Raw genomic sequence first — 15,939 nt, forward strand, 5'->3', positions numbered from 1 at the left:
CCCCTGTCTGCTGAAACAGGGGGAAAATGAGGTCTGAACGTGGGTCCCACCCCTCTCAAGGGTGAGTTATGGGTTATTCTCATATGGGGCTCCCTTAATCTCTCCTCTTGATGTTATTCCACTGTGCGTTATAGAGTTACTGGGGACGGGGACTGAATGCTGGGTCTCCCACCTCACTGGGGTGCCCTGGCCACTGGACTACAGAGTCGTTCTCTCTCTCACTCTGGCCCAGTGATGCTAAGTATTTGTCCCCAATGGAATAGCTTCCCTGGAGAGACCGAGGGAGCCCCGCATCAGACGATCCCACAGTACAGTCGTTAGAGCACCTCCTATTCAAATCCTTTTATCCCCTCTGATGGGTCTCCCACATCCTGCGCAAGTGCTCTAACCATTGGGCTAAACGTTATCACGTGATGGCACCCCTCCTCCTCTGGCTGTTCTGTGTGGACAGCCCTGCCTGATTCATTTTCACAAGAAACTCCCTGGGCGCCTAGGACGACCTGACATCCCGGATCTGGATCGCAGAGACAGGAACTTCCCTGCAGCCTGGACTTAGGCACTTCTCTCTGTGGGCGGGACGGGGCTCAGCACTCACTCCTATAGCTTTAGAGAGTCCTGTGGCACCTTTAAGACTAACAGATGTATTGGAGCATAAGCTTTCATGAATGAATGCCCACTTCACCCACGAAAGCTTATGCTCCAATACATCGGTTAGTCTTAAAGGTGCCACAGGACTCTCTGTTGCTTTTTACAGATCCAGACTAACACGGCTACCCCCCTGATACTTGACTCCTATAGCTGGCATCTCCCATTGGTTAGTCCAAGCAGCTCTTGCCTAGCATACTGGCTGCTGTGAATGGCATTCTAAGGCACCTGTTTCTCCCTGTGCATTGTACGGGGAGCCCAGGTGCCTGACTCAGGCTTTGTGGATCCCAGTGTGTTCCTGTGATTTTCTAGGCACCTGAGAGCCAGGCGCTGCAATGCTCAGTGTCACCACCCTACGTCCCTTGTGAATCTGGGCCTCTGTTCTCAGCACTGTGCTTCTTTCTCGGTGCTAAGGCAGCAGCCGCATAGCCATGCATCCCATGGCTTGGTTCCCCAAGGCGACTGACATGTATTAGGATGGCTCTGAGGCTGCTTCAGTCTCTCATTGTGAGTTGTAACCTGCTCTGCCTGTTGCTCTTAGTTCTTACAGCTGCCTGCCTTTGCTGCATGAGAAGCCCTGTGTGTACGTCTGGAGCTATTGGGAAGATCACACCTGGAGGCTCTACAATTCCAACTGGATTGTCAAAATAGCAGAACGCCTGGTAAAGTATAGCAGTGACTGGGAGACCCCATTGCTTCCCCTCGCACTGCTTCCTCCTATCACTCTTTCTTGGGCTTACTGATTTCTTTTATGACATTTATTTGTAGCAATTTTTGAGTTTTATGTAGATGTCCAATAGGGTGACCAGATGTCCCGATTTTGTAGGGACAGTCCCGATATTTGGGGCTTTTTCTTTTATAGGCTCCCATTACCCTCAACCCCCTGTCCCGATTTTTCACACTTGCTGTCTGGTCAACCTAAATAATTGCGGGTGTTTGAGGCTTTCTCTTTGTAAGTACTGTAACGAGTAATTGTATCTCACATACGTTACTCCTGGCAGTAGCGCATACCGAGAGTGTAATCTCTTTGTAAAGTTCCACAGCGTGCTTTAACAGAGCACTTCTTCAAACAGCACTACATTAAAGTGCACTAGATAGACTTCAGTGTGCACAGGCAGGGTCTACATGGGCCAATTAATGTGCCACAGGTTACTGTAGACAAGCTCTTAGATACTAATAAGCCTTTCTGGTGTTTTCCCAATGTTCATTGTAAAAACACTGGTTTCATTTTTTTGTGTGGGGGTGTTTCATTGGTGTTTATCAGTTAAAACAGAAAATCAGAAGCCCAAAGCATGTGTCGTTAATCTGTCAGGAGTTTAATACTCTCCTCCCCCACTGCAGTCAGGGCCTCTTGCAGGATTGAGCCCTGGCCGCTCACATGGGTTTGATCAGGAAAAGTACAGCATGTGCAATATTGAGACGGTGGGAGCTGGATGCGCTGTTCCATGGTTTCTCACATTCTCTTTCTTTGCGTGCAAGCAGTGTGCTATCTTTGGACACGTGCTGCATTGTTGCGTTTTGTGATGCAGGTTCTTTGGGGGAGCTGTTGCAAACCACAAAGGAACTTGTTCTCAGCCTTAATTTCTCTAAGGGTATGTCTACACTACGAAATTAGTTCGAATTTATAGAAGCCGGTTTTATTGAAATCGGTTGTATACAGCCGATTGTGTGTGTCCACACAATAAAATGCTCTAGGTGCTCTAGTCGGCGGACCGCGTCCACAGTACGAGGCTAGCGTTGACTTCCGGAGCATTGCACTATGGGTAGCTATCCCACAGCTATCCCACAGTTCCCGCAGTCTCTGCCGCCCCTTGGAATTCTGGGTTGAGATCCCAATGCCCGGATGATGCAAAACAGTGTCGCGGGCGGTTCTGGGTACATGTCGTCAGGCCCCTCCCTCCCCCGTCACAGCAACGGCAGACAATAGATTCGCGCCTTTTTACCTGGGTTACCTGGGTTACCTGTGCAGACAACATGGAGCCCGCTCAGCTCAGCTGAGCTCACCGTCACCATATGTCCTCTGGGTGCCGGCAGACGTGGGACTGCATTGCTACACAGCAGCAGCTGCTAACTGCCTTTTGGCGGTAGACGGTGCAGTAGACTGGTAGCCTTCATCGGCGATCTGGGTGCTGGCAGCCGTGGGGCTTGCCTTTTGGCAGTAAATGGTGTATTACGACTGTTAGCCATCCTATTACAAGTCGGGTCATCGTACGTTAGCAGAGTCTTCCCTGAGCAGCCGATTGTGCAATAGGCCTGAAGACCATCGTCATACACCGCCCCGTATTTGCTGCCAAGCACCCAGAAAGATGCCGAGGGCTATCAGTCACGCTGCACCGTCGTCTTAAGATGTAAAAAAATATATTTGCTCTGTATTCATTTGCTTCCCCCTCCCTCCGTCAAATCAACGGCCTGCTAAACCCAGGGTTTTCAGTTTAATCTTTGGGGGGGACCAGTCTGTGACAGTTGTTTGTGTCTCTCCCTGATGCACAGCCACCGTTCTTTATTTGAATTCCCTGTGCCTGTACGCCATGTCGTCACTCGGCCCCCCTCCCTCCTTCCCCTAGGCCGTCAGATACTACGTTTGCGCCACAGCTCAGAGAGCCGAGAAGCGGTTCGCGCCTTTTCTTTGAATTCTGGGTTGAGATCCCAATGCCTGGATGATGCAAAACAGTGTCGCGGGCGGTTCTGGGTACATGTCGTCAGGCCCCTCCCCCCTCGTCACAGCAACGGCAGACAATAGATTCGCGCCTTTTTACCTGGGTTACCTGTGCAGACAACATACCACGGCAAGCATGGAGCCCGCTCAGCTCAGCTGAGCTCACCATCACCATATGTCCTCTGGGTGCCGGCAGACGTGGGACTGCATTGCTACACAGCAGCAGCTGCTAACTGCCTTTTGGCGGTAGACGGTGTAGCATGAGTGATAGCCGTGGGGCTGGCAGCCATAGGGCTGCATTACACCAGCCCCTTGCAGGCGATGGTATATTATGACTGGTACCCGTCGTCGTCATACTGGTATGGCTGTCAATCATGGCCACCTGGACAGACATGCTACTGTTTTGATGATGACGGTTACCAGTCGTAATATACTATTTTCTGCCAATTGCCCAATATTGTCTGCTAAGCACCCAGAAGAGGCCGAGGGCGATGCTGGGTGCTGGCGGACGTGGGGCTGGCAGACGTGGGGCTGCATTGCTACACAGCAGCAGCCCCTTGCCTTTTGGCAGATGATGGTATATTATGATTGGTACCCATCGTCATCGTACTGGTATGGCTGTCACTCATGCTGCACCGTCGGCTGCCACCTTAAGATGTAAAAAATAGATTTGTTCTGTGTTCATTTGCTTCCCCTTCCTCCGTGAAATCAACGGCCTGCTAAGCCCAGGGTTTCCAGTTTAATCTTTGGGGGGACCATTCTGTGTGACAGTTGTTTGTGTTTCTCCCTGTTCCTGTACCTGTACGCCATGTCGTCACTCGGCCCTCCCTCCCTCCCTCCCTCCCTCCCGCCCGCCCTCCTTCTCCTGGTCCATCAGATACTACTTTCGCGCCTTTTTTCTGACCAGGCGCCATAGCTAGCACTGGGATCATGGAGCCCGCTCAGATCACCGCGGCAATTATGAGCACTATGAACACCACGCGCATTGTCCTGGAGTATATGCAGAGCCAGAACATGCCAAGGCGAAACCCAGACCAGGCAAGGAGGCGATTGCAGCGCGGCGACGAGAGTGATGAGGAAATTGACATGGACATAGATCTCTCACAAGGCACAGGCCCCAGCAATGTGGAAATCATGGTGTCACTGGGGCAGGTTGATACCGTTGAACGCCGATTCTGGGCCCGGGAAACAAGCACAGACTGGTGGGATCGCATCGTGCTGCAGGTATGGGACGATTCCCAGTGGCTGCGAAACTTTCGAATGCGTAAGGCCACTTTCATGGAACTTTGTGACTTGCTTTCCCCTGCCCTGAAACGCCAGGATACCAAGATGAGAGCAGCCCTCACAGTTGAGAAGCGAGTGGCGATAGCCCTGTGGAAGCTTGCAACGCCAGACAGCTACCGGTCAGTCGGGAATCAATTTGGAGTGGGCAAATCTACGGTGGGGGCTGCTGTGATCCAATTTGCCAGGGCAATGAAAGACCTGGTGATAGCAAGGGTAGTGACTCTGGGCAACGTGCAGTCAATAGTGGATGGTTTTGCTGAAATGGGATTCCCAAACTGTGGCGGGGCCATAGACGGAACCCATATCCCTATCTTGTCACCGGAGCACCAAGCCACCGACTACGTAAACCGCAAGGGGTACTTTTCAATGCTGCTGCAAGCCCTGGTGGATCACAAGGGACGTTTCACCAACATCAACGTGGGATGGCCGGGAAAGGTACATGATGCTCGCGTCTTCAGGAACTCTGCTCTGTTTCGAAAGCTGGAGGAAGGGACTTTCTTCCCGGACCAGAAAGTGACCATTGGGGATGTTGAAATGCCTATCGTGATCCTTGGGGACCCAGCCTACCCCTTAATGCCATGGCTCATGAAGCCGTACACAGGCAGCCTGGACAGGAGTCAGGACCTGTTCAACTACAGGCTGAGCAAGTGCCGAATGGTGGTGGAATGTGCATTTGGACATTTAAAAGCGCGCTGGCGCAGCTTACTGACTCGCTCAGACCTCAGCGAAAAGAATATCCCCATTGTTATTGCTGCTTGCTGTGCGCTCCACAATATCTGTGAGAGTAAGGGGGAGACCTTTATGGCGGGGTGGGAGGTTGAGGCAACTCGCCTGGCCGCTGATTACGCGCAGCCAGACACCAGGGCGGTTAGAGGAGCACAGCAGGGCGCGGTGCGCATCAGAGAAGCTTTGAAAACGAGTTTTGTGACTGGCCAGGCTACTGTGTGAAACTTCTGTTTGTTTCTCCTTGATGAACCCTCCAACACCCCCCCCCCGACCCGGTTCACTCTACTTCCCTGTAAACCAACCACCCCACCCCACCCTCCCCTCCCCTCCCGCTTGCAGAGGCAATAAAGTCATTGTTTTTTCACATTCATGCATTCTTTATTAGTTCCTTACAGAGGTAGGGGGATAATTGCCAAGGTAGCCTGGGATGGGTGGGGGAGGAGGGATGGAAAAGGACACACTGCATTTTAAAACTTTAACTCTTATTGAAGGCCAGCCTTCTGATGCTTTGGCGATCATCTGGGGTGGAGTGACTGGGTGGACGGAGGCCCCCCCACCATGTTCTTGGGCGTCTTGGTGAGGAGGCTATGGAACTTGGGGAGGAGGGCTGTTGGTTACACAGGGGCTGTAGCGGCGGTCTCTGCTCCTGCTGCCTTTCCTGCAACTCAACCATACGCTCGAGCATATCACTTTGATGCTCCAGCAGACGGAGCATTGCCTCTTGCCGTCTGTCTGCAAGCTGACGCCACCTATCGTCTTCAGCCCGCCACTTGCTCTGTTCTTCCCGCGATTCAGCCCGCCACCTCTCCTCTCGTTCATATTGGGCTTTTCTCATCTCCGACATTGACTGCCTCCACGCATTCTGCTGTGCTCTATCAGCCTGGGCGGACATCTGCAGCTCCGTGAACATCTCGTCCCTCGTCTTACGTTTTCTCTTTCTAATGTTCACGAGCCTCTGCGAAGGAGAAACATTTGCAGCTGGTGGAGGAGAAGGGAGAGGTGGTTAAAAAAGACACATTTTAGGGAACAATGGAAACACTCTTTCATTACAAGGTCGCATATTTCGGCTTGCAGGCAGCCATCGTAGGCCACAGTGTTTTGGCTTTTTTAACCTTCTTAACATGCGGGAAAGGTTGCAAACAGCAGCGCATTTCCCATATCAAGGATGAATTGGGTTGTCCATTTAAAATGGGGTTTCAATGTAAAAGGAGGGGGCTGCGGTTTCCCGGTTAACATGCGGCACAAACACAAGTAACCCCCCCCCACACACACACACGATTCTCTGGGATGATCACTTCACCCCTCCCCTCCACCGCGTGGTTAACAGCGGGGAACATTTCTGGTCAGAAGAGCAGGAACGGGCGCCTCTGAATGTCCCCCTTAATAAAATCACCCCATTTCAACCAGGAGAGCTTTCTGGAGATGTCCCTGGAGGATTTCTGCTCCATCCCCATACACGTTAACAGACTTGCTTGCTTTTTTTGTTGTAATGTTTACAAATATTTACAAAGTTACACTCACCAGAGGTCTCCTGTGTGCCCTGAGGGTCTTGGGTGAGTTCGGGGGTTACTGGTTCCAGGTCCAGGGTCACAAACATATCCTGGCTGTTGGGGAAACCGGTTTCTCCGCTTCCTTGCTGCTGTGAGCTACCTACAGTACCTCCATCCTCATCTTCCTCGTTCCCCGAAGCGTCTTCCCTGTGTGTTTCTCCAGTGAGAGAGTCATAGCACACGGTTGGGGTAGTGGTGGCTGCACCGCCTAGGATCGCATGCAGCTCCGCGTAGTAGCGGCAAGTTTGCGGCTCTGCCCCGGACCTTCCGTTTGCTTCTCTGGCTTTGTGGTAGGCTTGCCGTAGCTCCTTAATTTTCACGCGGCACTGCTGTGTGTCCCTGTTATGGCCTCGGTCCTTCATGGCCTTGGAGATCTTTTCTAATACTTTTCCATTTCTTTTACTGCTACGGAGTTCAGCTATCACTGCTTCATCTCCCCATATGGCGAGCAGATCTCGTATCTCCCGTTCGGTCCATGCTGGAGCTCTTTTGCGATCCTGGGAGGACTCCATCACGGTTACCTGTGCTGATGAGCTCTGCGTGGTCACCTGTGCTCTCCACGCTGGGCAAACAGGAAATGAAATTCATACCTTCGCGGGTCTTTTCCTGTCTACCTGGTCAGTGCATCTGAGTTGAGAGCGCTGTCCAGAGCGGTCACAATGAAGCACTGTGGGATAGCTCCCGGAGGCCAATAACATCGAATTCTGTCCACACTACCCCAATTCCAACCCGCAAAGGCCGGTTTTATCGCTAATCCCCTCGTCGGAGGTGGTGTAAAGAAACCGGTTTAAAGGGCCCTTTAAGTCGAAAGAAAGGGCCTCGTTGTGTGGACGTGTCCAGGCTTAATTCGGTTTAACGCTGCTAAAGTCGACCTAAACCCGTAGTGTAGACCAGGCCTAACTGGAGTCAATACTTACTTAGGGCCCAATTGTGTCCTGGGAACTGGGCACTGGTGTTTGGGTTGAGAAATCTGAAAGAGGTTACCTATGTGCCATTTGTGACCACATCTGTTCCAGGACTGGTGTATATAGTGTAAATATAAAAAGTAACACTCATATACCCGGTTTCCACATCACTGATTCTCCTCCAACAGGAAGCTGACCTGCAAGGCCCTGACATTTGCTACCTCTTGTCAAAGGGGCCCCAAGGTTATTTTAGGTGAATTTTTGGGGACTTGACACAAAGGCACTGGTCTCCCTGCTGCATGTCTGCACTTGCACCCAGGGATAATTTTAACGTGGCGCTTGTCTCAACAGGAACATGGACTGGATGATGTGGAGACGCTCATGAGGAGGCCAAAGTCTAAAGCAGAAGACAGACTCAAGCAGGTGCTGGAGGAGTTTGTAGCTGGATGCAGGTTAGTGAGTCTCTGCTTCCTTTGGTTTCTTTCTGAACTCTTTGTTTGCATTTCAGTGAATGTTCCCAGACACCACATTCTCCCCAGACCTTGCCCAGCCTGTTCTGCCCCAGTCACAGGTGTAGGTCAAAACCCATAACTTTTCAGTCACAGTTAGAGGTGGATCGAAATGTCCCAGAACTTGGGAGCAGATCACACCTAGCTCCAGAGCCAATCATTGTGGCGAAGGCCCATCACTAGTTATGAATTGCTATGCAGAGATAGGCACCTATCTCCTGAGTAGGGCGGGGCTTTCCTCTCATCTGCATCTCCCATTGGTAGTTTAGGCAGCTCACTGCCTAGCTAGCTGGCGTATGGCAGTCTAAGGTGCCTGTCTCTCCCCAGTCATTACACAGGGAGCCTAGGCACCTAGCTCAGACTTTGTGGATCACAGTGTGATCCTGTGATTTTCTAGGCACTTGAAAGCACAGGCGCCAACTCCATGGGTGCTCTGGGGCTGGAGCACCCATGGGGAAAAACGGTGGGTGCTGAGCACCCATCAGCTCCCCCTCCAGTCCCCCAGTGTTTGCTGTCCATTGGCAGGTCCCATTGATTAAGCCTCGCCCTCCCTCCCCGCATCTCTCGCCTGCCACGATCAGCTGTTTCACAGCATGCAGGAGGTTTTGGGAGAGAGGGGGAGGAGCAAGGGCGCGGCTTGCTGGGGGCTGGAGGCGGAACGGGGTGGGAAGAGGCGGGGGTGGAGCGAGGACCGGAAGAGGCAGAGTGGGGGTGGGGCCTGAGGCAGAGCTGGGGGTCAAGCACCCCCTGGCACATTGGAAGGTCGGCGCCTGTGCCTGAGAGTTAGGCACAATTTCCTGGGGAGCCCAAAGCTCTGCAGAGGATGCCTGAGCAGTGACCAAAGCAGGCCTGTGTGCTCCGCAGAGCCAGCAGCAATCAGAGGAAGGGTGTTATACTGCAAGAGACTGTGTGGTTCCTCTGCTGCTTTGCATGCTACACTGAAGCACAATGGTGCAGGCCCCTCCTCGAGCGAAGGGCTCTACGGTTTAGGAAGAAAGCCATCTAGCTAGTAAGGCTGGTCAATAAAGACAAGAAAGGAGGGGAAGAGAGGGAAGGAAAGGGAAGAGGGGGGATGGAAGCAGGGGCGACTCCAGGCACCAGTGCAGCAAGTGCGTGCCCGGGGCAGCAAGCAAGCCGGTCGCTGTGAGGGCGGTAGGCTGGCGGCTTTCGGCAGCATGCCTGCGGGCAGGGCCGGCTTTAGGCCAATTCCCCCAATTCCCCGAAATTGGGCCCCACGCCCAGCCAGAGCGTGGCAAGCCCGCAGCCCCGCTCCCCAGGCCATAGCTCCAAAGCCCCACAGACCCACTCCCCGAGCCAGAGCTCCAAAGCCCCACGGCCCCGCTCCCCAAGCCGGAGCTCCAAAGCCCCACGGCCCCACTCCCCGGCCGGAGCTCCAAAGCCCCACGGCCCCGCTCCCCGGCCGGAGCTCCAAAGCCCCACGGCCCCGCTCCCCCGGCTGGAGCTCCAAAGCCCCACGGACCCGAGCGCTGCCCGGTGAGTATAAGCCCCACGAATCGGGCCCCGCACTTGCTAAAGCCGGCCCTGCCTGTGGGAGGTCCACCGATCCCGCGGCTTCGGCGGCAATTCAGCAGTGGGGACCTCCTGCAGGCATGCCGCCGAATCTGCGTGACCAGCGGACCGCCCGCAGGCATGCCACTGAAAGCCGCCTGCCTGCCGTGCTTGGGGCGGCAAAAAACATAGAGCCGCCCCTGGATGGCAGCCAAGAAGAGGCAGGAGAGATTGAGTGAGCTCATACAGGGCACCCCGCTCCCAGGAAGCACAGGGGGAGCAGGCTGCAGTTCCAGAGCTAGTGTTAATGGGTATCTGGGCGGTTTGCCACAATAAGCGGAATGTAGCTTCAGGTGCTACGCCAGCCACTCTCTGCTTTGATAACTGCCTTTGTGCTTCCCCTCCCTTTCTGCTTGGAAAGACCCACGCGGACAGGAGGGAGACTGAAGCTGACTAAGGTCCCATTCAGGGTGACTGCTCAGTGGGGCAGGGGCCTGTTGTGGGGCTAGAGCCTAATTTACTATGAAGGGGACACACGAGGTCCTGCCTAATGCACAGCTCAAATGCAGCTAAGGGCTGTTGGTGGCTGGAGAAGGAAAAGCAGTTCAGAGAGAGGGGGGATGTTAGTGGTTTCCCTTGAAATCCATTAGGTTCATGTTTTCGGAGCTGTGCCCTGCCTGAGGGATGTGGAGAGTGTGGTCCTGGCTCAGGGCTCACGGGCTCTCTCTAATCACAGGCAGTATTCACTGAATGCTGAGAAGAAAATGATGTCACGTCCAAACAACCTCGACAGATGTCGGCTGAAATCCCTGACACACAACATTGTAAGTGGGGTAGGGTCTGTGAGGTTGAGGAGGGAGGGGCTTTGGGTGGTCACTGGCTCTGAGAGGAGTTTGGGGAGGGGGACAAGGTGGAATTGCCATCATGGGAGATGTGTAGTGCCAGTTCTGAAGGAACTGTATGTGTCTGAATGGCCATTGTTATGTGCCCATCACCGCAGCCTCCATCCTGCTGCTCCTGCAGCCGGAGTCTCGGGGCAGTTCTGCACAGGTGCGTGGGTCTGCCCACCTGGAGTGCCCTCGAGACTGATGGGGCTTGGCTGTTTGGAACAGCTTGCAGGATCGAGACCTTAGCCAGTAAAACTGAGCTACTGCCTTTCTGCCGGAGGCCGTCTCTTTACCTGCCCAACTCCAGATAATCCCCGAGTAACCTGGTAAGCCTCACACTGTGCCCTGGAGGGCGGCCACCTTGCAGAGAGGGTTGGTTCTAATGCTAAAGGCTCTCTGTGACCGTAGCTAATAGTCTGTGGGTACTGCCCCTGCCACCCTCCCCTCACTCAATAGGAGCAGGTGTCCATCTCCCCACGGATCCTGTCCTGGGTAGGGGCTGGCCCCTGATGCTTCAGAGGAAGTTGTCAGGCTCCCCACAAGGGGCAGTTCTGCAGTAAGCAGCCCCAGAGGCAGTTTGTGCTGTGGTTGGTTTGTGCCCCGAAGTCCCATACTGATTTTATCCTAGTCCTTGTGACTCACACACTTAAACATCTGGGTCCTGTGTGTCCTAGCTTGGGGCAGTGCCTGGGTCCCAGCCCAGATTCCACAGGGCTCTGGAATCAGCCCCTGGAAAGGCCCCTGAAAGGGGAGCCAGGGCAGCTCCTGAAGCTCAGGTGGAGCAGGCTCACCAAGGGCTGCTCCGCCACAAAGAAACAGTTGGAGTCCAGTGCGGGGTATGGCTGGGCCGTGTGGGGCTGTGTTCCCCCGCATGGCTCAGTGACGGACTCCGTGTAGGACTGTGGCTGGGCTTGTGGGACTGGGTTCGCAGGTGTGGCTGGGCCGTGTGGGGCCAGGTTTCCCTGCGCGGCTCAGTGACAGGCTCTGTGTGGGGGTGTGGCTGGACCGTGTGGGGCCGGATTCCCGAGTGCGGCTCAGCGACGGGCTCTGTGTGGGGGTATGGCTGGGCTGTGTGGGGCCGGGTTCCCAGGTGCGGCTCAGCGACGGGGTCAGTGTGGGGGTGTGGCTGGGCCGTGTGTGGGGCAAGGCTCCCGGGTGCGGCTCAGCATCAGGCTCAGTGTGGGGTGTGACTGGGCCATGTGGGGCCGGGTTCTCGGGTGAGATTCAGTGACGGGCTCAGTGTGGGGGTGTGGCTGGGCCGTGTGGGACCGGGTCCCGGGTGCAGCTCAGCGACGGGCTCAGTGTGGGGGTGTGACTGGCCCGTGTGGGGCCGGGTTCCCAGGTGCGGCTCAGCGACGGGCTCAGTGTGGGGGTGTGGCTGGGCCGTGTGGGACCGGGTTCCCGGTGCGGCTCAGCGACGGGCTCAGTGTGGGGGTGTGACTGGCCCGTGTGGGGCCGGGTTCCCAGGTGCGGCTCAGCGACGGGCTCAGTGTGGGGGTGTGGCTGGGCCGTGTGGGACCGGGTTCCCGGTGCGGCTCAGCGACGGGCTCAGTGTGGGGGTGTGACTGGCCCGTGTGGGGCCGGGTCCCGGGTGCGGCTCAGCGACGGGCTCAGTGTGGGGGTGTGGCTGGGCCGTGTGGGGCCGGGTTCCCAGGTGCGGCTCAGCGACGGGCTCAGTGTGGGGGTGTGGCTGGGCCGTGTGGGGCCCGGTTCCTGGTGCGGCTCAGCGACAGGCTCAGTGTTGCTAATAAATTGCTGGAAGTTGTTGGTGACGTTAATTTCGAGGGGACCCATCCCCACTCTGTGGCTGCTGCTCTCCCCTGCCCACTGGGAGCCGTGGGGGCGGTGAGAGCTGTGCTGGAGATGGACGTACAGGCTTGGGTCCACCCCGCTGAGTACAGCTCCTCAGACAGGCCTAGATGTGACCACCTGACCTTGGGATGCTGGTGTCTCCGGCGTTCTCGGTGGGTGTCTGGCGCGCTGCAGACCTGTGACCGGTGTGCTTTGTGTTCAGATCCTGTATGCGAAGCAGGGGCTCCGCGTGAGGAGGCGGCTGACTCGAGCCAACGTGAAGGAGAAAGTGAATGACACAAAGAGAATCCTAGGAAAGCTGCGCTCCCTGGCTAAAGAGGTATGATGTGTGCTGGCCGGGACCCCGGGCACCCCCCACTTCTGGACAGGCAGGCGAAGGGGGCCAGGCCCCCACTGGCTGGGCGAGTGGAGACTAGGCTCTCCTTCTCCCCCACCCCCGTGGATGGGCGGGGGCTGGGCTCCCTCTTTCCCAGTTGGGAGGGTGGGGGCTGAGCTCTCTCCCTCTCGCTAGGCAGGTGGCCTCTCTACTCTGAATTATTTTTTCCTATTGTAAACACTCCTGTGAGCTAGGGGGCAGTGCCAGCGAGAGCCAAGGTGGCTGAGGCCGTGCCTACTCCCATGAGTAGCTGGACCCTCACCCCGCTTGGGAAGTGTGTAGAGAATATTAGATTGTATTATGCTGCTCAGCCACTAGGTGGCACCGTGTCACAGACCTTATTGACGCTCACAACATTCCTGGCAGTGCATTAGCGTCTTAAGGTGAACACATCCCTAGTGCACCTCTGGGGGTAGGAAGCTCTGTGGCCTGTCCATATCTGGCACAAGAGCCTGACATGCTAGTAGCAGCCCTGCAACCTGCTCTGTCCACGGTGTACGTGATAGAAGATGATAGAATAAATGGTTCTAAGTGATGGAGAAATAGTGGATCTGCTGTGATTTGTGAGCAGAACCTAATGATCCCCGGCCTATATGTGACATCGCTGCTTTCTGTCCCTGCCTGGCCTGGCCTGACACACAGCCAAATCCCGGCCATTTGGCAGCAGTGCACTTGAACGGGGAGACAATCTCTAGTTCTGCTGTCTCAGGGTCTCTCCCCAGGAGAATCCGTGTTGAGCACATTCTGTGAATTCTGAGCTTTCATTTAAAACAATTTTGTTTCTTTTTCTGTAGCAAAAATGTGGGCCTTTCTATATTCAAAGTTTCCTCACAATTAGTTTTAATCAGTTTACAAAACGATTTAGTTAAACTCGTGAAAACATAGTGTGGATACTCTTAATTGGATTAAAACCAGATCTGCCTCGATGTAGGTCTTAACTGATTCTTTACTGAATTAAGGTAAATTCATATAAACTAGGCTTAATTTGGGTTAAGTGTGTCCCCGGTGGGTATTGCATGGGTTTAACTCACTTGATTTGGAATCGCACCTTCAGTGAGATGGATGCAGCTTTGAACACAGACAAGGCCTACCTCTTCGCAATGTTAACTAATGAGATGCTGCCCTGTTAATCCAGCCAGTAGAGAGCTGTTCCCAGCCAGCAATGAGACAAAGGCAGGAATTTACCTCACCTCTTTCCTTACCTCAATGAGATGTGAACTTCAGCACCTGTCAAAGCCATCTAAGTGCTAGCATCAAGCACTGCTTGTCTACCTACAAACATACTCATTTCTTAAAACCGATGTAATTATTTCTGTGCCGGTTTGTGTGTGGACACTAATTTCAGAATAAAAGGGGCTAAAGTCAGTTTAGCTAAAATTGGTAACAAAATGTTAGCAAAAGGGACTTTCGGCGCTTTTATTCTGAAATTAGTGTCCATGCACAAACCGGCACCAAAATAATTACATCTGTTTTAATTCACACATTTTTCATTGTTTCATGCAAGGTTGTGCATAGACCACACCGCTGAGGCAACCCTTTAAAATTGTCTATTTTTCTTTAAAGTATCCATGGAGGAAAGAACTAGTGTGTCCTTCTTGTATTTCCCTTTGAGGAGTGAAAAAACCTGGAAGATTTTTTTTGAAAGGTTGTGGTTTTATGTTAGAATTGTCCATCTCATCTATATTTGCCAGGGGACTTGCTGGCTGGCAGGAGAACTATAAAAGGCTGGAACCTGAGCAATTAAGAGGGGAAGAGGTTTTTTAGTTAGTGTTTAAAAAAAGCCTCTCTTCTTTGTTTGTCTCCATAGTGCCCCACTCTGTGCCTGTGCCGTACATTTACAGTACAATTTTGCACTGCGGCAACGGCACAGAACACATTGTCTTAATGTAACCTTTCTGCTGGGTGGTGTCAGCAGCAACAACAAGGGCCAGGTTCAATATCTAGGGGTTCCTCTTAACATTGCAGAACAGAACCAGCTTGAGCCCCGACCCCAAAATCTGGGGAAATTGAACACCATCCATGGGCACCTCTGAAAGACAATACTTCCCCACTTACAAGCACTGAGTCTGTGTATAACAACCCCCCCACCCCCCACCCCATTCATTTAGGAAAACATTGCAACAATAATTCAAAAGCACGTAAACTATAAGTAAACACCCACCCCACAGTACGTCAGGCAATGTCCTTTGCCTCAGTTTCCCACTGTGTGCAATGAAAGTCTGATGGACAAAAGTCCCTTTAACGCGCCACTCCCCTTTCCCTCCGCTGCACACAGTTGGGGTGTTCGTCTCCCACCTGTCAAGGGAGTGCCATTGAGCAATGCCTCTTGCTGCTGCTGCTGTCCCTGCTGCTCACTGCCGCTGTTATCTCTGCCCCGCTGCCTGCTGGCACCGCCACAGTGCCATGTTCTGAGGTTCCACTGCTTAGCCCAGCTACTGGTGCTGCCTCTGCCTTGTCTTTCATTGCAACTCTGGCCCCACACCAGGTCTCAGGCTCAGCCCCTAGATGTGCTGATCAGTGATGTCACCTGTACTGACACTGAACAGAAACAAGGCCTCTCAATTGAGTTTGATCAACTCCGTTTTTAAACACTGGAGAGAAAATGTTTCAAGTGGTCTCTAGGATGCTTTAAACAGAGTGTGGAACACCTGTTCTCACCCGCCTCTAATTTTCACTTGGCGTTGGCACCCCTACCCCTGCTTAGCGAGGGATGTTCAAGTTGGGGTACTCCCTTCAGTCAGGGCAGGCTGAGTACCTTCCTGTTGGTACTAAGTACCTAAGTACCTGCCTTTTGCTCCTACAATAAGGACTACCCCTGCATTTTAACCCAAAACAGCCCAAACGGATCACTTTGGCAAAGCGGCTCTGACTGCTGAACACCTAGGCAGTGTGGATGTGTCTGTGCAAATACCGTCTGCTTTTCTCCCAGTTCATCACTAGATGGCAGAGAAGAGCTCATCTGACCCTGGCTCACATTAATATAGACTAGGGTTACCATATTTCAGCAAGCAAAAAAGAGGACGGGAAGAGCCCCGCCCCAGTCCTGCCCTAGCCCCACCCCTGCCCCTTCCACTCCCTCC

At 53.8% G+C, this 15,939-nt stretch overlaps 1 protein-coding gene across 2 annotated transcripts in view; it reads left to right on the forward strand.

Moving 5' to 3' along the window:
* Nucleotides 1-15,939, forward strand: part of LOC128846629 (fer-1-like protein 4) — a 144,901-nt gene that overhangs the window by 79,927 nt on the left and 49,035 nt on the right. For both annotated transcript variants that reach the window (XM_054045862.1, XM_054045861.1), the window contains 4 exons: nucleotides 1,187-1,307; nucleotides 8,118-8,218; nucleotides 10,521-10,608; nucleotides 12,686-12,802. In XM_054045862.1, coding sequence (XP_053901837.1) covers nucleotides 1,187-1,307; nucleotides 8,118-8,218; nucleotides 10,521-10,608; nucleotides 12,686-12,802 — 427 coding nt within the window. The remainder of the gene's footprint in view (nucleotides 1-1,186; nucleotides 1,308-8,117; nucleotides 8,219-10,520; nucleotides 10,609-12,685; nucleotides 12,803-15,939) is intronic.

The sequence above is a fragment of the Malaclemys terrapin genome, chromosome 12 (genome assembly GCF_027887155.1).
Source record: "Malaclemys terrapin pileata isolate rMalTer1 chromosome 12, rMalTer1.hap1, whole genome shotgun sequence".
In the NCBI taxonomy this organism is placed as follows: domain Eukaryota; kingdom Metazoa; phylum Chordata; order Testudines; family Emydidae; genus Malaclemys; species Malaclemys terrapin.